Below are 24,598 nucleotides of genomic sequence, written 5' to 3' on the forward strand. Positions count from 1 at the left end.
GGCCCGTGCACATCACGGGCTATCCCTTACTAGTTTCAATATAAACCATGACCTAAGCTCAATAAATACTTTTTTAAATTAATCTAGCCAATGCAAAAATAACTTCAGATACACGAAATTGAAGCTGCAAATTTTATCCGAAAGTTTAATATGTTAATTGTGTAAAAGATTTTCGAAATATGTTCTTGAAGTTTGACATATTGATTATTCCGCAAACTTTTGATGTACGCACTAGAAATTCAACTTGTCAAGACCAGATTTACAATAGTTTTATTTAAAATTTAACATGACAATCTCAAATATCTAACCCGTATAAATAAATAAAAAAATCTAAACTCGAATCTAAGACTACCGATTTAAAATGCAAAAATAGCAAGCCAAACTAGACTTCCATCTTTGACAAAAGTAAAATGATAGCTTCAAAGTAGTTGGCATCTTTGATAAAATTGGCTCGTTGACGATTGGACTGGGATGTGACCTGTGCAATCACATGTTACTGATTTTGATAAATTATAAAATACGAGATGTTAAATTTGTACTCCTTGGGTCCCAAAAACGATTGTCTTATCGAATACTCAACAGGGAGTTTCACAACAAAACACAATCTATTCCGTATGAACTATAGAAAGAAATAAAACCCAACTTGAAATATTTTAAAGTGTGGGGGTGTTTAGCAAAGGTCCAAGTTCCTTTGCCCAAAAGGGTAAGAATCGGACCAAAAACTGTGGATTGTGTTTTTATTGGCTATGCTAAAAACAGCAAAGCTTATCGGTTTTTGGTTCACAAATCGAACAATCTTGAAATTCATGTTAATAAGGTAATTGAATCAGATAATGCTGAATTCTTTGAAAATATTTATCCGTATAAAACTGAATGTGAGTCGTCAAGTGAAAGATCTAAACGACCGCGGGAAGAACCAAAGGAGAGTACACCAAGTGAAGAGGATCCAAGGCGTAACAAACGTCAAAGGACATCTACTTCTTTTGGACCAGATTTTGTGACATTCTTGCTTGAAAATGAGCCTCAAACATTTAAAGCAGCGATGTCATCTTCTGATTCAGCATTTTGGAAAGAGGCAGTCAATAGTGAGATTGAATCAATTTTGAACAACCATACATAGGAATTGGTTGATCTTCCTCCTGGAAATAAACCTTTAGGATCAAAATAGATTTTTAAAAGAAAAATGAAAGCTGATGGCACTATTGACAAATATAAGGCAAGACTTGTGGTCAAAGGTTATAGACAAAAAGAAGGCCTTGATTACTTTGACACATACTCGACGGTAACAAGAATAACATCTATTCGGGTGTTAGTGGCACTGGCGGCCGTATATGGTCTTGAAATCCATCAAATGGATGTCAAGACAACTTTCTTAAATGGAGAATTGGAGGAAGAAATTTACATGGAACAATCTGAGGGTTTTGTGGTTCCTGGTAAAGAAAGGAAAGTGTCCAAACTTGTTAAGTCACTTTATGGACTTAAACAAGCACCCAAACAATGGCATGCGAAATTTGACCAAACAATGTTGGAAAATGGATTTAAGATTAATGAGTGTGACAAATGTGTTTACATTAAAAATACTCCAAATCATGAAGTAATTGTTTGTTTATATGTTGATGACATGTTGATAATGAGTAGAGATATTGCCGATGTAAATTCTACGAAACGTATGCTCGCTAGCAAATTTGACATGAAAGACTTAGGGGTTGCTGATTTGATCTTAGGAATTAGGATCCATAAAACTCCACAAGGTCTAGCATTATCACAGTCACATTCTATTGAAAAGGTACTTGACAAGTTCAAGTATTTAAATTCCAATGTTGCAAAGACTCCAATTGATGTAAGTTTTGCACTTCAAAAGAATGAAGGTGAAAGTGACTCACAATTGGACTATCACTACAACAAAGATGATATTTAGGTACGAAATTATTAGCGACAACACAAAATTCATCATTAATTGTTTACTTTTCGTGACAAAAGTTACATTTCGTATTTAAATACACGGATCACAGGCTTTTAGTGACGAAACACAAAATTTCGTAGCAAACGTTTTGTCCACTAAACTTTCCCACCAAAAACTGAATTGGCGCCATTTATTGAGTAACATTAGCCACGAATTTCAAGTTATTGGTGACACATTATTTTGTCACTAATGGTTCACTCAATTAGTGACAAATCATTATTTGTCTTAAAATTAGTTACGTTTTGGACACGAAATAATTTCGTCACCAAAAATATGTTGTTACAATAGTGACAAATTGTATTTTGTAGTTAAAAAATTGTAAGCTTTAGCCATAAAATTTTGAATTTAATGATGACCTTTAATTTTTGTCACTAATAGTAAACAATTAGTGACACTCATTTTATTGTCTCTAATTAATATGCGATTTAGTGACATCAAAATTTTGTCACAAAATATGCAATGTCTTAAATAGCGACGAGTTCAAATTTGTAGTTGAATAATTCAACTATTTGCTACGAAATAATATTCGTAGCTAAATATAATATGATCTTTGGCTACGATTATTTATGGTTATAGGTAAGAACTGACAAATATTTTTCAACCACTCTTCATAGGAAATGGCAAGATGGAATTATAGAATGGTGTGGTAACGCCGAACTACACCTTATGAAAATGCAAATGTCAATATATAACATAATGTGAGCCGGGTTCGTGAATCCACAAACAGAATCTATACAAGGATAAGGTCGACTTGTGAGCCTAGACATTGCAAGGATGTTGAATGTTATGTGGATCTTCATTAACTATTTATTATTAACATGAAAATTGGAAGGAAAAAAAAAACTAAAATTGAAAGCACCAATGAAAGAAATTAAGCAACTAAGTTGCAGTTTGACCATGAATATTTTTTACCATTTTTCGAAGTTAAATTTTCGAAAATTTTGTAAGCAGAATTTGAAAAACACCAAAAATTTATTTTCACTCTTTTCACACCATATCTATCACTCACAAAATTTCAAAAACAACTTCAGTTTGTCTTCAATAGCCAAACACAACTCCAATTTGCAAATACCATTTTTCAATTTGAAAACAAAAATTATGTTTTTAAATACTCACAACTTTCACGGCCAAACAGGTCCTATGATTTGAAATACATATATTATGATAAGACACTATAATTGTAAAAAAAAAAAAAAAAGTATACCCCCATAAATGTGCCTGGACATAGCCTAAATACAAACCACCCACACTGGACGATAGTGTTTTAAAAGGTGTGGGGCATGAAGCGGGGCGTTTTACTTAGCATGGGGCGAACGTAAGCCCCGAGGCATGCGGCGTAAGCCCCATGAATCTTTAATTTTAATTAATAACGTAGTAAAATAATGTAATAACAAAAAATTATAAAAAAATACATTAATAATTTTAAAAAAATAAAAACATGATTAAAGAAACTCATAGAAAACAAAACTTCTAACATGATTTTACAAGTATAAATAATGCGATGATATAAAATCTTGAGATGAAAATTAACTCTAACATCTTAACTTTCAAACAATAAAATAATCACAATTTCTTAAATTGTATTACTATCATACTATGCAATTTACCTTCCTAAAAGAAAATAATCAATAAACTTTATAGTATTATAATTAAAATACCACCCCTTCATGAATAAAAATAAAATTACCAACAAGGGTTGTGGTACCGTGGCTTGTACTACTCTATTCTTAACCAAGAGGTCTCGAGTTCGAGCTACCTTGGGTACGGAGTCGTCATTGTTAGGGAGTGCTTTGTCCCCCCAAAGTGGAATTACCCGGCACGAATTCGGATTTAGTAGGGCCTCAATGCAGGTACCGGACACCGGATGAGAAACCAAAAAGAAAGTGAAAATAATAAAAATATGATAATTTGAGACATAGGACAAAAACATGAAGACCAATGATAATTGAAGATGTAAAATTCTGTTATGTATTTGTAAAAGAATTGCTAAGTGATACTCACCCTCACGATAGTCTCAAATAGTAAATATACAATATTAGGCTTGTTATTTGAGTTACTCCCAATCTTGATGAAAAAACTAATTACACATCATTCATTTATTAGATAATTATGAGGGTCAACAGTGTTAACTAAAGAATTTGACACATAATTTATATAAGAACTGTTAGGCGAGCCCTGAGCGTTGAGTGTTAGGTGTGTTTAGGGCGTATAGTCGGGCACTTAAGTCGTAAGTCTCACAAAACTAAGCCCCACATGTGAGCTGAAGGCATTTTGCTAGTGCCTCGCCCTGGGTCAAGCTCCAAAATAACCTTTTAAAACATTGTTGGATGACCCCTCGCCTACGTCCTTGCCTATGGTCTTACTTGCATACAACTATCTAGGCTTCTAACCCAAGGCTATATATCACACGGGTTAATTATTTAGTATTCCAATCTTATAATATTCAGATGTGTATTCAAATTTAGGCATATAAATTTCAATGCACATCTAAATTTTAATCAACGGAAAAGGACCTAAATTACCCTTGAACTATTGAATTTGGTGAAAAAATACTCTCCATCCATCTTTGGGGCCTAAAATGCCCTTGATGTTAACCTTTGGGCCCTAAAATACCCCTGACGTTAACCTTTGGGGCCTAAAATACCCTTATTTTTATCGGACCTATTTCATTTATTATGTGACACCCTTTGATTGGTTGATAATTTAATTAACTTAAACTAATTAATCTCCCCATCTAACCCGATCCAACAAATAAAACCCGACCCGCCCCAATTAAATCCTCATTCCACCATATCAAAACAAACATACAAACCCAGGGCATTACAGACCATATAAAAAAAACCCCACGAACCAATTCCATTACAAATCGTGAACTCCAAGAGAACAAACCATAATTTCTACTCAAATTTTGACATGTTAAGCTCAGTAATGTCCACATTCATAACGTTTACTAAAACCTTACTTCATATGGTACACGGGTATGGTAATTGGCTTCAAATAATTTAGATAAAAAATGAATCATCATAATTGAAGCACCACAATTCATGATTTGTAAAATGAACCATCATAATTACCATATCCGTGTACCATATGAAGTAAGGTTTTAGTAAACGTTATGAATGTGGACATTACTGAGCTTAACATGTCAAAATTTGAATAGAAATTATGGTTTGTTCTCTTTGAGTTCACGATTTGTAATGAAATGGGTTCGTGGATTTTTTTTATATGATTTGTAATGACCTGGGTTCGTATGTTTTTTTTATAAGGTGTAATAAGGATTTAATTGGGGCAGGTCCGGTTTTATTTGTTGGATCAGGTTAAATGGGGGGATTAATTAGTTTAAGTTAATTAAATTGTCAACCAATCAAAGGGCACAACGTAATAAATGAAATGTGTCCGTTAAAAATAAAGGTATTTTAGGCCCCAAAGGTTAACGTCAGGGGTATTTTAGGCCCCAAAGGTTAACGTCAAGGATATTTTAGGCCCCAAAGGTGGATGGAGGGCATTTTTGCACCAAATTCAATAGTTCAAGGATATTTTAGACCCTTTTCCGTTTAATCAATTACAACCAAATGAGGTCTTATAATGGTCTAAATAGATCTGAGTGATTAAAACTTATAACAAAGTCTTATATCATTAAAATGCAATCCATTAAAAGATTTCTATAAAGATGAACATTTAACTACTACTCAATTCAATTTATACGCTAACCACTACTACCCACAACTCCTCAGCCTTAACCGTTATCACTATCACTAATCACCACAAATAGTTGTCACCATCACTAGTCATCATTTATAACCGAAGTAATCACTAGGTTTGCCCTTCAAATGGAGTGGTCTTTAATTTTTTTCCCCTTCAAATGGGTTGGTCTTTAATTTTTGCCCGTCAAAATCAATCTTATGCCTAGCAGGGCATAAGTTCTTTAAGAGAGCTAATATAACTTGTGGATATTATGATGCATAACTTACGCGCATAAGTCGATTTTGAAGTGCAAGAATTAAAGACCACCTATTTGAAGGGCAATATTTAAAGACCAACACAAAAGCAACATTTAAAGACCAACACAAAATAGGGACAAAGTGCAAATGACCCTTTATAACCATCATCATCAACCACCATTATAACAATCAACAATCACTAAATTCATCACACCATCAATCTCATCAGTATATATCATCAACCACATCTATTAGTCGTCACAACCACAACTAGCTATCACTATCATCTACCACGATTATCAGTTGTCATCAGTAACTGCCACCATCAACCAACATTGTTAATTACTATTGTCATCCACCATTACTAGCTAACTACATACCCACCACTACCCCAATTGGCACCTACTGTCACTACCACTATTTTCCATCGCCACTACCAACCACCATATAATTTTTTAGAAGATATCTTATTAATATAACATTAGATTTATTAGTGGAGTGTTTTATATGAATTTTATATTTGTTAATTTTAAAATAAAGATAAGTTTCATATATTCTAATATTATGAAAATTAAACAATCTTAATAAAACATTTTAGTACAAATCTCTAGAGACTAGTTATTTTCAAATGTGATGAAAAATTCAAATCTGATCGATCAATAAAGATAAATATATATATAGTGAAATCTTTGATGATAGAAATTATGAGTGTAGCTCGGTCACATAGTTTGATTTTTTAAAAAAGTTTTGTGCCAAAAAGTTTGGTCATATTCTATCACTATATTTGATAAGAATAATTGCTTATTTATTTGTATATATATATATATATATATATTCGCGAGAAACAATTCTGTCATGAAATTTATCAATTAATTTTCTATTTCATTTATTTGAGATTTTTTTCTACTACTATTACGGTTGTCATCATATAAGCCTGATGCGAATACACAAAGTCCATCACATGAAATTTGTTCTCATTGCATCACATTTTGTCCAAAATATTTCCTGAGTTAAAAGTGTTGAAATAATTGATAACACAAAATAAAGTAGTAGAAATATAATCTTAATACTAAATGGCAAATCATTAGTCATAAGAGAATTTTTACCCGAAATTATTGGAGGGAAAGTGAAATAACAAAACTTGACTTTCAATTTTATATACCTTCCCTCCAATATTTTAGTGTAAAATTTTCTCTCTCTCCCATTTTCTCCCTATAACCCACCAACTCCCACCCACTAAATACACTTGAATATAGTTCAATGACAAAAAAACGGAAATCATTACAGTAGCAGAAGCATTTAATAAGATAGAACTATCATTCCTCAACATTCTTTTTCTTGTAAATGTTGCAACTCAAATTCTTATTTAATCTCGATTAATTAGGTGAATTGTTGATGGCTCTCTTTTTGTCTTCTTCCAGGTTCAAAGTTCAATCTTGTCGTCAAACTTTGCCATCGCCAGCATAGTTAAATCTAACGAGTCCTAGGTTTGGTTTTATCTTTCGTCTATTTTTATTAATTATATTTTCATTTTTTTTTTGTATTTATTTTGTGCATCTAGTCTTTTGCTCTAGATCATGTTCAATTCTATGTTAATTCTTATAGTACATATATCAGTCTATTATGATTGATGTTGTAAATTTTGATGGATTAATTTAACGGAATGACTGTTGAAATAGTATCTATTTATATTTACCCAGAAGAGGCCGCTATGCTTTATAATTCTAACGGAATCTTCTATTTTTATTAGTACTTGTTAAAGATTACAGGAATATGCATAATAGAGTAACCAATACTTATGAGTAGGACGACTATTACAATCACTAATTATTACTTATCAGATTTACTATTGAAATTTTAAGATATATTTTGTTTAATCATGATATCAAAAGATATACAGCAAATTAAGTGTTTTCTTCTGTTTACGCAGGTACATGAAAGTGAAATTGATTAAGGAATAAAGTTATTAGATAAGTGAAGCTATGTCGGCGCATGAGAAAGCAACACATCTTTTGTCTGTTTTATTGTATCAATATTCATGTATTTTAATTAGACTTTTTTATGTTAATTATAGTTCCTTTTTTGTAAATTACACTATATATGGTTTTGTATGATATTTTAGTATTACGTTTATTTTTTCAATTTTCATTGTTGTGATGTTTGATTTATAAGCTAACTTTAAAAACCGAAATTGACGTGTAATTACTAAGAAACTATATTTAACTATAGATTTTAGTTAGTATGATTACAAATTGTTAAGTATACACAATCTCAAACAATTTTATCAGCAAAATCTTTAATCTTTTGGTGATGATTATATAGACATTTGAAGAGTCACATTTTTGTCGCAAAAAAAGCTTCTTTATCTACAGTAAATCATATTGCTACATCATAATTTGCCACAAATTGATTGCATTTAGTGACAAGAAAATATTTTGTCCCAAAATGGCCTTATTAATATCATAATTATATTTTAACAACAAATTAACATAATATTTGATGACAATCGAAATTGTCCCTAATTGATACAATGTCTAGTGACGAATTAGTCTTATCACTAATAGCAACATTTTTAACGTCGCAAAAATAATTTTCAACTACGATTTTTGTCTTTTAAGACAAACAAATCTGTCACTAATATAAGGATTTAGAGATGAAATTTCCGCCTGTACATAAAGCATATTACCTTTTAGTGACGTAATTGCATTCCTTTAACTACAAATTTTGCATAACTTTAAGGACAATTGACATCGTCATTAATTAAAATTGTAATTAGTGACAAATTATATTTGTCTGTATTAAGACATTTTTAGCGACGACATGATGCTTTTAACTACAAAATTAATTCTTTTTTATGACAAATAAGTTCATCACAGATACTATGCATTTGGGGACGAAAAAAGATTTCGTAGTTGATAAAACTTTATTTAGCGACGAAACACTAAATTGTCTTTATATACTTTTAGCGACCCGCCTTTAGGGACGAATGATTGACGAAAATTTTTTCGTCTCACAAAGTTTTTTGTGACGAAATATGATTCTTGAGTGACAAAATGATTTGTCACTGATAATCAAATTCGATGTAGTGTATGCACGAGTTTTGGAAAGTTTGATGTATATTATGAATTGTACACGACCAGATATAGCATGTGCTATTAGCAAGTTGAGTCGATTCACTAGTAATCCTAATCAAACTTATTGGATGGCAATGAAACGAGTCTTGGGTTATTTAAAACACACCCAAAACTATGCTTTGCATTATAATAAATATCCCGCAGTAATTGAGGGATATAGTGATGCAAACTAGATCACTGGATCATCTGAAGTTAAATCCACGAGTGAATATGTTTTCACCGTTGGTGGAGGAGCAGTGTCTTGGAAATCATCAAAACAGACATGCATCGCCCGCTCTACAATGGAAACTGAATTTATAGCTTTAGACAAGGCCGGTGAAGAAGCTGAATGGCTTCGGAATTTCTTAGAAGATATTCCATTTTGGCCCAAACCTTTGGCTCCTATATGTATACATTGTGACAGTCAAGCAGCAATAGGTAGGGCAGGGAGCGTAATGTATAACAGAAAATCTCGTCACATACAACGGAGACACAATACCGTTAGACAACTCCTCTCTAGTGGCGGTATCACGGTTTTGATTGATTATCTTTTTGGACAAACTATTCTTTAATTCTTTAATTATTTATTTATTTATTTATTTAATTAATTAATTAATTAATTATTTAATTAAATAGGAAAAAAAAACAAAAACATCCAATGCGGATCGACCCTGACCTGCGACTTGTGACCGACCTGGTCCGTTTTTCTCTTCCCGGATATTTTCGAATTTCCCTCCAAAAACCTGGTGACTAATCTGAATGGTTGCAAACATTCAGAATCAGTACCTCCAACTGCTATAAATTCTTGATTTGTTCCAGAATTCATAACGATTTTACTGCGCTAAAAAACAAAATAAAACCTTTCTCTCCAAAACTCTCTTGTTTTATTCTGTGTGATACACTGCCGTTGAGTGGTTCGCCGCTATCTGAATTTGGAGTACTACTATTTTGGTAAGATAATCGTTCTATCCTGGGAGGGGATATTCCATCAACCTCGAGTACTGTGAGGGGAATAATTTTCTTAAGGACACACTTTGAACTAAGTGGGCTCGATTATATTCTGAAAAATATTTTTATTCTTCCAACACTGATTCTGTTCATTTTCCAGTTTCTGTAGTTTACTGGTTTTAAGTATTTTACTGTTAAGTATTTTATACCGTGTAATCTGTTTTTACTAAATGTTTTACAAATTATGTTGAAACTTTATTTAAATTTATACAGATTATTTTGCGAACAATTACCTTAATTATGCAAAAAAGTTACATCCTCTCTCTTCTTTGAAGAATCTCAAGAATCCTATTCTTCGACAACTTTACAAAACTATACAAAGGCAGAGGCATGCTATGCTTTATGTATTTGGATCTGCCTTTTGCTTATACTTTTTAATATTTATTTTTGCTTATACTTTTTACTTTTTATTTTTGCTTACGCAAGTCTTAGATTATTTCTCTGTTAAAATATTTTTAGCACTACAAAAGTTTTATCTCTTCTATACGCCAAACAAATTTTAAAACTCGGAAGATAGTAGAAAAGACTTACCCCTTGATGAGCTGATTGGTATCCAGTACCACCTTGGACTTCGTAAGACTGATAAGAAGCCGAGCTAGAAGATCCTGGTCCGTTTCTTTCCTCTGAAACGAGTCATTTACCCATATCGAGGGGCGGATCTAGTAAGGCGGGTGGGGATGCCACGCCACCCGCACACCTCGAGCAAAACCTTATATATATATATATATATATATAGTTCTAGTTCTAGTTCTAGTTGATTAGTCTTGAGTTAGTTGATAGCTTCAAAACATAACTCTCAATTATAAATGAATAATATGTTTTTGTTGATATTAGTAATACTATTGAATTTTTATGCTCTGTTTAAAATTATCATAATTATTAAATTATTTCGTTTAATCGATGTCTATATAAATCGAAAAGATGAATAACCCGAATTGCGGCAGTAGAAAAAATAAATCAAGTTGAAATCCAAAATAGTGTGACAATCGGTTTGTCTATATAAACGGACGGAAGATGCTTCGCTCCCCAACTCGTTTAAGTCAACTGATGCATTGGGTCATTCCCTTATTTACGGAACTGGGCTATGGAACGCGTCGAGAAAGCCGACACTTCTGCCTTTCCACGAGTTAAAAATTGTAACAATAGAAATACTTGTAGCTAAGATGAATAACTTGAACCGAAGCTCAAAATAAATCAAGTCAAAGACAAAAATAGTGTGATAATCGGTCGGTCTATATAAATTGGAAGGTTGAATAACCAGAATCGAAGCTCAAAATGGACCAAATCGAAGCCCAAAATAGTGTGGCACCCGGAATCTCAAATTCCTGGATCCGCCTCTGCCCATATCGATAACATCATTGGAAGGAAGCTTGGTGAGTTCAACTCTCCAATGCGTAGAACAACTTCGTCCTCATCAACTGCACTGGAACAAGAAAATAACACGCATTATAGCTGTAAAATGAATGAAAGAATAACGCCACATATATTATGTAAGTGTAGTTAATAGTTTTCTTTGCTATAAGTTTCCTTAACAAAGTCGGAACCCTGAATGCGAAGCTACAATCACGGAAGTACTTCCCCTTACTAGAATAACTTTCACGTTACAGATATGTACAAACAAATACTCTATCACATTAATTACATTGGGGCAGATAGTTTATAGAAGTTATCATATCTTAAGAACTTAATAATAACTTAATATTTGAATTTGTATAATTAGTCGTATTAATATGAGTTACATTTTCTAATTTAATTTTTTTTAAAATATTTTTTGATTGGCCAAAATGGTAGAGGTTCATACGTTGCCAAAATGTCTTATTGTAACTCTTCTAATTTTCATTAACTCATGATAAATGAATGAGTATAAAAACTCTGTAAATTTTATTTGGCCACGGCACACTCTTCATCTTCCCTCCCTATGTTTTACCCCATTTCTAATTACCCTTCCACAATGAAGCCAAAAGCCATGAAAATAGTAATATGATCCTTTATGTAATGAGAAAGTTTTGCCCAGGTGGAGTATTCTTTGGCTAACCATCACTCATTCTGAGTCAGAGGAAGTTTTGTCTCTATCTTTTTTTTTTTTTTTTGGTAAGTGATATAGGGTTCTTAAACTTATTGTTGGTTCTTGCAAAAATTGCAGTGATTTAAATCATGGGGTTGATCTATTAATCTCGAATCCTATGAATATATATGTGTTGCCATAAATAACGCTCCTACTACTGAATTGGTCTACTTTTAGTAAAATTTTAAATTAAAAGTAACTTTTTTTTTTTCTATTTGCTTGAATTGATGCTAAGAATTCAAACTCTTCTCTGATGAAAGATGAAAGGTAACAACAAAATATGGAGAAGATAACGATAGAATAATGATGTTACTATCAAGTTCCGCGTACATGATAAATATTTTTAGATAATACTCTTTTTTCCCCCTAATTTGTATTTTTCTTTACCGCATAAAAGCAAACTCACGTGCGATTGTATTCATATTAGTAGCATTTTATTTCTCTACATGTATGATGTAATTTTTTGTGTTATGTTTTTGTTTGTAGTAGTGGCATAATGGTATAATCTTTTTAGTCTGGAGTGTTCAATTTGTTGTAGCCATTATATTGTATAGATCGAGCGAATTTGCAAAAAGACAAATTGTTATCCGATTCTATTGGTGTTTCAATAATATTGGTGATAATAAGTTGTTTATTCTGCATGAATATTGAAGGATCGACATTAAAGCATGTTATACGAACATTATGATAGATCTCTTCAAAGTAAACGGAGTAGAGAATTCTCACATCTAAAGTAATGTTTCACAGAGGCAACGAATCCAAGAAGGGCGATGGCCTAATTCCTCTCTCCAAAGTAATTGATGTAAACAACTCTCAATCACATCTTACCAGTATTATGCGACCTTTTTTCTTCTCTTGTATTTCCTTTTCCAAACTACAAGCAGACCAAAGTACTAGCGTTAGAGTCTATAGCTTTTACAATTCTCTTAATATGTTTTTATAATACTAACAATATAAAGAGCACTTCACTATGTAAGTTTGTAAGTATGATTTAGTGTAATACTCAGGGGGTAAATTTTTACCCCATGTCCTAATTGGTCATCTTAAATTGAGCGAAGCAATTCTTCTATTCTATTTTTTTTGGTTTGTATTTTGTTTCATCAAAAGTTTACTCTAAATAGTGATGCGGGAAAGATTGTTGAGAAGGGGACATCTTTTCATATGTATGTCTTGACTTATATATAATTGTAATTTAATATTTTATGTAAATTATAAGAAGTTTTAGATAAATAAGATATTTTATAAGGTAGATTGTTTTTTTACTAATGTTGTATTTTAAAGATTCTTTTTAGTGTTTAAATTAAAAATATTTGAGATTTGGAATTTAATTCATTTTATTATTGATATTTTGTTTTTACATTTTTTTTTTGTAATTTTGAATCGCCCTAGAGTTTATGATCTTTTGAAGATGCTTTTTGCATCTTTGGAATAACTTTGTTTAGTTTTTTGTAAAGAAAAGAAAGAATTTCATTAAGAAAAGTTGGAAGTGCATATGTGTATAAATATATAGTTTTTTCTTTTGAACTACTTTTTTTCTTTACGTTCAGAGAAGTTCCTTTGATTTCATAATTTTCTAACAGTGTAAATAACATAGTATGGAATCAATATGGATCCCATCTCTAATTTTTGCTTTACTTTTTCCCTTCTTTTGGAACATTTTAGTTTCTCCTCATCTTCTGATCTTTTCTTTTCCTTTTTGTGCTTCATGCCCGTTCATTTTTCACGACCAAATGTCAAATATATCCTTTTTTTCCCTTCTCTAACTTGCCAAAATGTCAACAAAGATAGGAGATCAAAGAGACTCGAGGTCCTATAAAAATGTAACCTAAGGGACTCAAGGCAATAAAAGTAAGTAATAAAAAATGTGCAACACATTAGTGAGTTAACTTTTTTAAAATATAATATAAATTAAAACTAAGGCAAAAATGGCATAAACTGAAAACAATAAATAAATAGGCAATTAATATATATAATGAAAACGATGGACCAAATATTTTCATCAAGACTAATGATTCATATGTCAATAATAGTATCTTATATGTCAAGTTCAAAGTATTAGCCGATTTATGTGATTTGAGGTTGACACACCTCTCTATGACCTCTATTTCTATTTATCTTTTTTTTTTAAATTTTTTCTACATAATTTATTAACTAAATAACTTTAAAAAGCCTCACAAAATGAGTGTTGAACTAAATCCCACGTTAAAGTAATTAATTCAGATCTCGAGGACAAACAAATAAAGCCTAAATAACCGTCTTCCCTACATCAGCCCACGTCGTAGCACAACCAAATATTGGGAAGATTAGTGAGAGTGAAATAAATTAGTAGTCCAAATTATTACTTACCCACTACTAGCTATTAACTACCAACAACCTTTCCTGTACTCCTCCTTAATGCTTGGCTTTTCATTGGATAAAAAGAAGGCACAAAAACATTTTCTAACTGAACTTCATCTCAAGGTGACTTTTCTTTTACCCCACCCTTCAATTTTATTTAGGAAAATTTACCTGTCATATCTATTTCTAAGACTTATTTATGAATAATAACTATCTTATTTTTTATTTAATTTTTATAACTTTATTTTTTCAAAATTACATTTCATAACTGGTTTACTAATTTTTAAAATACATGTAACTCTTTATTCTCCATCACTACACATTTAAGATTTATCATCTTCTCCAAATCCTAAAAAAAATTCTCTCTCCTCTTTCTCCTTCCCCTCACTGCCGCCTCTCTTCCTCCCTTTCTCTATCTCCAGCCCCTATTCTCCTTCCCCTCACGTACCCCTCCATCCCTTCTCTATCTACACCACCCACGCCGCCATCAACACCACCACTACCACTATTACTACCATCTCCATCTCCAAACTCTAAAAAAAACCTTAAGCTTCTAATTCTTCAGATTTAAAATCCATTTTCTTCAGGTATTAATGTTAATAACATGCCAGCCCCAGTAAAGTGTAAAATACAAGTTGCCTTTCGGCCATACCAGGTTTTGTTAAGCTGAAAATAGCAGTCCTTTGATAGCATTTGTCCGCTAGCTTGGGTGAATTGAAGTTCAAACAGTAACCTATTCCTTTTTTATTTTTCTTTTCAATTCTGCTTTGCTTCCCCGGTAAGATTCGGATTTCAAATGCATTCAAAATGAATTTCAACTTCAATAGCTGTCCCATGTCAAATTTGGACTTCCAAAAAAAAAAAACTAGATGGGGTTCGAAGCGTCTCAATTGATGGGGTTCGAAGGAGAAAATGTATATTCGTCATTTTTTTAAATGTATTTTAATATATTGTTTCAGTATATTTCAGTGCACTGTTTTAGTATATTTCGCTATATTTTAATGTATTTCTAATCTACGAAATAATTTCTGATACATTTTATTGTATTCCATTGTATATACGCATACTACAATTTTATATTTCTTAAACAATCAACCATATTTGATTGTATTCCAGTGTATATTTTTCTGTATTTGGAAGTATTTCTAAAAGTCTGGAATTGAGTAATTTGGAGAGAGAAACGTGAGTTGTTATGGAACTTCAGCCGTTATGCGTGATACATGGTTGATTTAATTTGACTTACCATTTAAAATGAAAGAAGAGAATATGTTTCATAAATACAACCTATTTTTACTCTGCCAATTTTTTGTATTTTTGTGTATTTCAAAAACGCGAAATACAAGCGAATACAACAAAAATCAGTAAAAAACTTTTGAATGGAGTAATTGTGATAGAAAGACGTTAGCTGTAATGGAACCTCATGAGGTTTGCGTGAATCATGGAACCATTAATATAAATTACCATATAATTTGAAAAAGATTTTTATTGCCATAAATATAGCCTTTTTTTTATTCAACAGCCGCGCTGTATTTCGCTGTATTTCACTGTATTTAAAAAACGCGAGATACAACTGAAATACAGCCAAAAGTAGCTACGAATTGTAAATCTTCAACTTGTAGCTATAACTTGTTAGAAGCTGTTAAAAGGTAGTTATTTGTGTAAGTTTTACTTTTATTTAACTTTTCATTGTCTCAAAAGCTCAAAACCTTTTCACATGAACGTCAATTCATTAACTATATATATATATATGTATATAATAGAGTAAAGGTTCTTTCTTATTCTTCTTACAAATAAGCTTAAAATGGCATTACATTTCCTTGGAAGTACTTATCTTTTTGTTCTAAGGATTAGTAAGTATTGCAGTGGCTATCTATTGAAACGGATTTATTTTGATTTATTCCAACAATTTATGTAGTAAATCTGGGTTTTCCCATCTTGAAACTATTCATACTAGATTTGGAATTCTTCATCAATTTTGGCTTGTGCAAGTACTTCTGCACGCTCTTCTCTTCATATTTATGTTAGTTATGTCTTAAACACAATCTATATTTAGTAGCGAATTCAAAATTTAAAGTCAGTATGTTTCTATCATTTATATATGAGCCCATTCTTTTAGAAAAAATAGACCAAGCTAGACATATTAAGTTAAATAAAAAAAGACTAATCTAGAATCAACTTTTTTATACATATATAGTTTGAGGCGTTATTATTATAATTTTTGTTGTTTTAATCTTTATTTTGAGTACTTAGATTCTACATATATCATACCCGTATATTAATATGTTCATTTTTTTTTTTAAATTTTAGAATTCCTCCCTTTAGCATGTGTGTGTGCATGTATGTATGTATGTATGTATGTTTTATTTTAGAATTCCTCCCTTTACTTTCTCTACCTATATGTACACTATAGTACATGTTTTGTTGTCAAGATTCTTGCGGCAATATTTTTTTTTTCAAAATTTGCATTATAGACTAATTGATTTTTACAAGTGACAATCCAATCTACTATTGGCATATGGGGTGCTCATGACTGATTAAGGTAAAATGAAAAAGAAATTATCTTAAATTCTTGCTAAAAAGAAATTTATTATAAGTTGCAAGAATATAATTTTTATTCTTTTGCCTTTTCCAACTGTTTTGTTTTTCTCTTTTTTGGAGAATTACTTTTCTCTATTTACAAGACAAACAATAAAAATATTGGAATAGAAATATTTATTTCAGCAGAAAACAAATAATGTAATAGGGGATAGAGACGAAATTAATACTAGGGATTTATTTAGATGATGGTGAAAAATTGAGAGGAAAAAGAAGAACACCGAAAGGACAAAATACGAAAAAGGAAATGGATTGAAATACTTATATTTTTCACCCAATTTTAGTTTCATCACTTTTTCTTTTTTTCACGAATAGAAGAAATTCAATAAGAATTTTACCGTCTAATGAAAGCAAAAAAAGAGAAAGGAAATTTGTATGTACATGTATTTGAACTATATCAAGCCAAGAAAATCGTGTACACCCCCCCCCCCCCCCCCCAACCCCCCCAAAACAGAAAAAATATTTGACAATGAAATATAATTCCTTTTAGCTCTAATTCTACCAAAATGTCGATATTGTAATTTTATCATTTTCTAATTCATATAGTTGAACCTTTTATTTCTTCTATCTCTATTAAATTTATATAAAAAAAAAGGTGATATCTAAACTTATCGATTTTTCTATAACCGCGTGAAGCGCGGCAAATTCTCCCTAGTTAGTTATTACCACCATCAACCATTGTATACATGTTTTAAAAGTATCTTATTGATGTAGTATTATTTATTAGTATTGTAAATAAATTTTATATCTATTATTTAGTTTTTAAAGAAAGAAAATTTTATACATTTAGATGTTTGAGAAAATAAATAGTCTTAATCTCTATTTTCAATTACAACAGTCAATCCTATATTTGCCTCTTTCAAACACACCCTGAACTTTTTCTTATACACTTTATTCAACCCTTGCACATTCCACGTTGTCAGTGTCATGTTGCAACATTAGGAGTTATTTAATACATTCAATACTGGGATGTACACTCATGCATACAAGGACATATTAACCCACTGCCAATTCTACTTAGTGAGTACTTACCCCAATCATATGCAATAACCTCCAGGCTATTGCATCGAATTACAAAGTACCCATTGTTAGGAAGAGTAGTTCTTTTGCTTCTATACAAACTTGTACCAAGATTTTTCTACGAAGGTTTTTAAACCCACTTTACAATTCAAAGGGGAAAATCCACATCCCAAAAAAATTGTTGTTGCCAACGCAAAAATTACAGCAAAATATTGATCTTTTTCTCAAACTGTGGTGGCTCTGCTACGAACCGTAAGAAATTATACCGATAACCAAATCAGAGATTAAAACACAATATATAAATACAAACATTTATTCTTGAATCATTTATTAACTCAATTCATTTTAACCCGTTCAAATTTGTTCATCTAAGAGTTGGGTTGAATTTGAGCTAAATATATAATTCAAATTGACCAAAGAAAAGTCTTGAAAGGATATTAAAATAATAGATATTTTTTAACTAATTTTGTATGATAACTAACAAATTATAAGAAAACAAATGAAGAAATAAACCTAGTAAGAGTTGGCCGGATTGGGCTATGACTCATTGTTTAGCCCGTCACTAACCTGCCTCATTTGTTTAACTCCATTCATTTTGACCTACCGAAATTAAGCTCAAGCTCATTTAATATCCTTAGATCAACTCAACCCAACATACCCATTTGACATCCTAATATCAACTATACATGCAATCGATAAGTAGGAATAGCTATTAGATGTTGAGCTCTAGCCATAACTAAACCGAATTTCTCAGTCATGTCTAAATCACTTGGCATCATACCATGTGGTAGCTCCCAGTCAAAACAATGAACCAATTGTGCTAGCACCAAGCGAACGATTGTGAGCCCTAATTGTAATCCAGGACAACTTCTTCTTCCAGAGCCAAAGGGTAAAAGTTGAAAGTCACGTCCACGAAGATCGATATTGCTACCAATAAACCTTTCTGGCATGAACTTCTGGGGTTCCGGCCAAACTTCTGGATCTCTTCCAATTGCCCAAGTATTTACTATAATTCTTGAACCTTTAGGTATATCAAAGCCATCAATTGTACAATCTTCAATGGATTCATGAGGAATCAATAGTGGTGCAATGGGGTGAAGCCTAAAGCCTTCTTTGATGACCATGTCTAAGTACTCCAATTTTTCCAAATCAGACTCTTCCACCATTCTATTTTTGCCAACTATTAGTTCCAACTCATTTTGTAGTTTTTTCATTACTTTAGGGTGCCTTAGAAGTTCAGAAAAAATCCAATCAATTGCTGTTGATGAGGTGTCCATTGAACCTATTAGCATGTCCTGCATAGAGATTTCTTTTTGAGTTGATAAATTAATAACATTTGCATGTATGTTAGTGTATGTTAAATACAATATCAATTACTTTTACCTAATAAATTTAAGAATTGGAAAGATATGTTGCCTCAGACAAAATTGCTCAGTCTGGAATATTAAGAAGAACAAATTTAATATTAAGAAGAACAAATTTAACATACTTTTAAGTAGAGTTTACGTTATATGCCTCATCGGTATACATAATTTTTATACTGTCAAGTCACCAAAGAATATCTAAAGTTAAGCTTCCTTAAAATGTAAGATTTTTAATCTTGAAAATAAACAAGTTAAATGTGATAACATGTAAAAGTGACTTGATGGTGTAAAAATTTCTTATATCTATGGTGTATAACTTAAAGTCGAGTTTGACTTTATATAAACCGTCAGTGTATGAAATTTTAAAGAGGGAAATGCTCATTTTATGCACACCTCTTCTTGATTGAAATTTTCAATTGAGAAATTCTCAACAAATTTGAGTCTAATGAACCCAAGTCTCATATTTTTATGATTTTACCAGTTTTCTTCAAAAACTCAAACTGAAATGACAACTTATATATTTCCGACGGTCTAGGCAACTCTAATTTCTATCAACTGGTGTAACCATCAGGAGTGTTGAAACATAATTTTTTGGACTAAGTTCCTTGTTAGTTGTTAATATGCTAACTGCTAAGTATAGGATCCCATGAGAACTGCATCACTATATATGTGGAGGCCTATGCAGGGGCGGCTCAATACGCTAGGTGGCCTAAAACCGAAATATAAAAAGAGGCCTTATATTTATATATTTATCTATATAGTTTATTGATGTTTATTTTTATTGATTCTTAAATTGAAAGATAGTTAATTATATTTTGATGTATCATTTTTCTCAATTGACAATATAGGCTATTCGTGAGATATTGTTGATCTTAAGTAAGATCTCATTGATTTAATTTAAAAACTTAGGCAATTATTACAAAAACATTTAAAAAATTCTATAAGCAATAGTAACATTTAAAAATACAAGTAAAACTTCAGTTGATTGAATATGCCAATTAGAGTATCATTTTCTACTTATATAAATTTTTCTATTATGATAATTTTAAAAGTAGATTAAAACCATCAATTTTTAGTGACTATTAGGGTGCGGCCCTTTCTCAGACTCCGCTAAAACCAAGAATTTGGACCAAAGCTACTGGATTTAGTCGAACTCGTAAGCTATACTTTAACTCCGCCCCTATATACACTACTTGTAATTTTTGGTTTGAAGCAAATCGTACAAAGTTAGGAATGCCTAATGTACTTGATGTAGATGGAGAGGTTAGGCATTATCGTTTCATGTCTTTATCTATTGGTTATAACATATATACAGGTTGGAGTCATGGCCTAAACTCCCTACATGATGGTGAAATTTCAATTAAAAAATATATATTGATAGTGTAAAAAAATTATTTCACTATCACGTCACCCAAAGTTATTTATAGGTGACTCAATTATAAAAAAAAATAAGATTTCTAATCTTAACAATAAGACAAATTACTTGTTACAATAGGTAAACATGACCTACTAGTGAAATTATTTTTACACTGTCGATGAATATTAGTTAAACTTGAATAAAAATATACTGATGGAGTAAAAGAATTAGTACACTATCAAGTAAACCAAAAATATCTACAAGTAAACCTAAAAAAAAAAAAAGTGGAATTTATGACTTTAAAAATATGATAAGTTACTTACTATAATAAATAAAGATGACCTGCTAGTGAAAATATTTTTTAGGCATCGGTACATATTAGTTAAGCTCAACTAAAATTAAATTGCAACTCTATTCAAGTTATGATGAACAAAAATACGTTACCAGCAAAATAGCTTTGACATGACGACGATCGAACTCGAATTCAGCTTCACCAGATTGCATAATACTCATCATAGTATCAACAATATCCTTTGTTTGCTTATGTTCTTTTGAATCTTGAATATGCTCATCAATAACTCTCTCTAAAAAATCATCAAAAATCTTTGCCAATTTCTTCATACGACGATCAAATCGCTGCAAATCAAACTTCTCAAGAAAAGGAAAAAACTCGCCAATATGTGGCGTTGCTGCTATAACCATAGCCTCTTGAATCACATCCTTAAAACCCCTTTCATCAAATTCATCATCCATGTATTTTTTTCCAAATACCATTAAACAAGCCATGTTAGCACCTAATGAAGCAAGTTTAGCACTAATATCAACTCCCACGCCACTAGAAGCTACCCGATTGATAAAAGTCACAAAAGTTGCAACTTCTTGTTTTCTCATGGCTTGAAATGAGTTGATCTTGAGAGTACTAACCAATTCTAACGTGCACAACTTTGGCATATTTCGCCAGTAAGGTTCATATTTTCCGAATGTCAAATTTCTCTGATTGTACGCGATTAATTGAGCAGCTCTATTATTTGGTCTACTAGCACAAACAAGATCATGGTTTTTCAAGAACTGTTCAGCAGCATAAGGAGTTGAAGCTACAATCACAGGAACTAGACCAAATCTCATGCTCATTATGGGACCATATTCTTTGGCTATTTTATGAAGATCTTGGTGGACATTTTCGCCAATCATATGGAGATTTCCTATAATTGGAAGCCCTATTGGGCCTGGAGGAAGTTTTTTCTTTTCCTTCATGATTTTTTTGTGTAATTCTTGAAGAATATATATCACTGCAAGTAGTGCAAGAAATTGTAAGAATAGAGAAGCCATGAAATGAGATTACTGTGCTTTTTGCTTCCCAACTTGCCAATAATATAAAGAAGTTAAGAGTGATGGTTGTGAAATAAATGAATTTTATGGGTTCACGTGTTGAAATATCAACCATATTAATGGTTGGGGTCCATCTTCATTTGTCTAAATGGGAAAAAACACAAGAAAGAAAAGGCCCAAAAAAAAAAAAAAAACAACAACAACACAAAATTAGAAAATAACTGTTAGGAGAAGATATTTCTTTTCTAGAGAAGAAGACAAAAAATAATTAATGTTGAAAGGAACAAGAAAGAAGAGAAGAGAAGAAGCATGTGGCATTAAGTAATATATTCTGTCCGTTTAAATTTTTTTTATCACTTGAATAATTTGATGGTGTAAAATATTAGATAAGTGTATAAGGCATATGCACTTATTTATAGCTTTAAGTTATGCCGGACAATGGACTTTAAGGCATAACTTCTATATAGAAAATATGCCTTAAGACATAGCTTGTCTTACATATTATTTTTTAACTCTGTCGAGATTCTACAGAAGTTATGCCTTAAGGCCTAACTTTTGTCCGAATAGGCCTAATTTGTTACGAAATTCTGCTTTAATTGGAAAATACTTTTTTTATTTTATACATAAAAATTGGAAAAGCTTGTCATCTTCCGGTGGAACTCGAACATAAGGCGTTGTGGGCCTTGAAAAAGTTGAATCTAGAGTGGGGTGACGCCTCAAACTTGAGGTTGGAGCAGATTAACGAGCTCGATGAATTTCGACTGAAAGCATATGCGAGTTCTGCACTCTACAAGGCCCGCATGAAACACTTCCCTGACAAGAAGATCTTGCAAAGAGAGTTCAGCATCGGGGATCGCGTATTGTTGTTCAACTCCAGGCTCCGGTTGTTTCCCGGAAAGTTGAAATCCAAATGGGCTGGCCCGTTTAAAATCACACAAGTGTTCTCATCCGGAGCAATTGAACTTGTTTGCCCAAGTGGTAATAAAATCAAAGTGAATGGGAAAAGGGTGAAACATTACTGGGGATCTCAGAATGAAGCAAAGATTATTGAGGTTTTCCTCCTCAATGAGCCATGAAAGGGCTGAACAGGTATCAACTTCGTACCGCGACGTAAAAATCAAGCGCTTTTTAGGAGGCAACCCAAGTTTTATTTTCATGTATTGTTGTTTTTACTTTTGTGATGTTTTTTATGTGTGTCCAAGTGTGTAGGAATAAAATGTGTGTACAAAGAAGAAGAGTTTGAAAAATGCCAATTGGCATGACATGAGACATCACCTGCGATTCGCATGTCATGTCCGCGAATTCACCTGCGAATCGCGGGTGATGCCAAAACCAAGTTCATGAGAGCCAAACTCTCTGTCAGCATCTGCGATGGAATGGCACAACATGCGACTCGCATGTTAGACATGCGACATCATCCGCGAGTCGCATGTTGTGCAGGTAAGTAAAATCGCGGGTTGCCCGACCCGACTCGAATCGGTTCAATTTTAAATAAAGGAATCGTAACTGATGAATAACATCAGTTACGAACTTCAGTTTCCCTCTCCCCCCCTTCTCCCTCTTCTCTCCTACATCATCCCATAATTCCATTTCACTCCAATCACTCTAATTCACATCATCAAATCTTAAATAGTCATCCCATTCCTTTTACCCTGAAAAAGATTTCCAGGTTTCCAACTTCCATTAATTCTCAAGGTATGTCAACTTCGCTTTTCTTTACATTATGTGGAACTTACGAACTGCTCAATCCCATGTATTATCATGCCTTAACACTTGATGTAATTGTTTAGTTGACTAGGTTTCCCTTATGTACTGTGTGGGTTGTTGGAAATTGATGGAAAATGGGGAAGTCTTGAGTACCCATGCTTGTGTAGTCCTTCTAGGAAGTGGTTGTTGACGCTAAATTAGATGGCGACTAGGTAATTCTGAGGCATCCATTTGTTGTAAGAACTAATAGTTGACCCACGCTCGCCACGTGTTTGACGAAATGCCTAAAAGACTGTGTGAGTGTTTAAATGTTGTGCAAATATGATCATTCGCCAATATGGGGAATTCTTGAGTACCCATGGCACATTACCTGTAAAATAGGACCCGTGATGCCTTCTGAGTTACGAAGTGTCATTGTCCTTTGTGAGGGACAACCATCGAACATAGGTGCGGGTAGTTGAATAGATTTTCCCAATGATTGACGGGGTGACAACGCGCTTAAAGGAGAAAGTTACGTAAATATGTTCTAGTGTGTGTTCATCTGTGTTGTGTGTAAAAAAAAAACAAATCTGATCAAGTGTCTCACCTGCGAGCATCATCCGCGATTCGCACGTTTGACATGCGAATCGCACCTGCTGCAGCAGGTGTTGCCAGTGAATAACAAGTGTGCATACATCATCCGCGACACTACCTGCGAGTCGTATGTCACACATGCGACTCGCATGTTATGTTTCGCAGGTGGTGCCACCCTTCAATGTTTTGTTTTTGTTTTTCTTTTATATAACTCTTTATTGTTGCT

The 24,598-nt window shown here is 32.3% G+C and overlaps 1 protein-coding gene across 1 annotated transcript; it reads right to left on the bottom strand.

Moving 5' to 3' along the window:
* Positions 1 to 18,322: 18,322 nt before the first annotated feature.
* LOC132613997 (cytochrome P450 71AU50-like) lies at positions 18,323 to 22,138 on the bottom strand. The gene is made up of 2 exons (XM_060328329.1): positions 21,208 to 22,138; positions 18,323 to 19,337 (listed from the first exon to the last, which is right to left on the bottom strand). Exons 1-2 carry the CDS (start codon positions 22,090 to 22,092, stop codon positions 18,723 to 18,725), a joined length of 1,500 nt encoding a protein of 499 aa, XP_060184312.1. The 5' UTR covers positions 22,093 to 22,138; the 3' UTR covers positions 18,323 to 18,722.
* Between the last annotated feature and the right edge of the window lie 2,460 nt (positions 22,139 to 24,598).

The sequence above is a fragment of the Lycium barbarum genome, chromosome 10 (assembly GCF_019175385.1).
Source record: "Lycium barbarum isolate Lr01 chromosome 10, ASM1917538v2, whole genome shotgun sequence".
Taxonomy (NCBI): Eukaryota; Viridiplantae; Streptophyta; class Magnoliopsida; order Solanales; family Solanaceae; genus Lycium; species Lycium barbarum.

Coding starts and splice junctions, on each gene's coding strand:
- LOC132613997 (XM_060328329.1), bottom strand. CDS start 22,092: ATGGCTTCTCTATTCTTACAATTTCTTGCACTACTTGCAGTGATATAT. Junction 19,338..21,207: donor ATGTCAAAGCTATTTTGCTG/GTAACGTATTTT, acceptor ATCTCTATGCAG/GACATGCTAATAGGTTCAAT.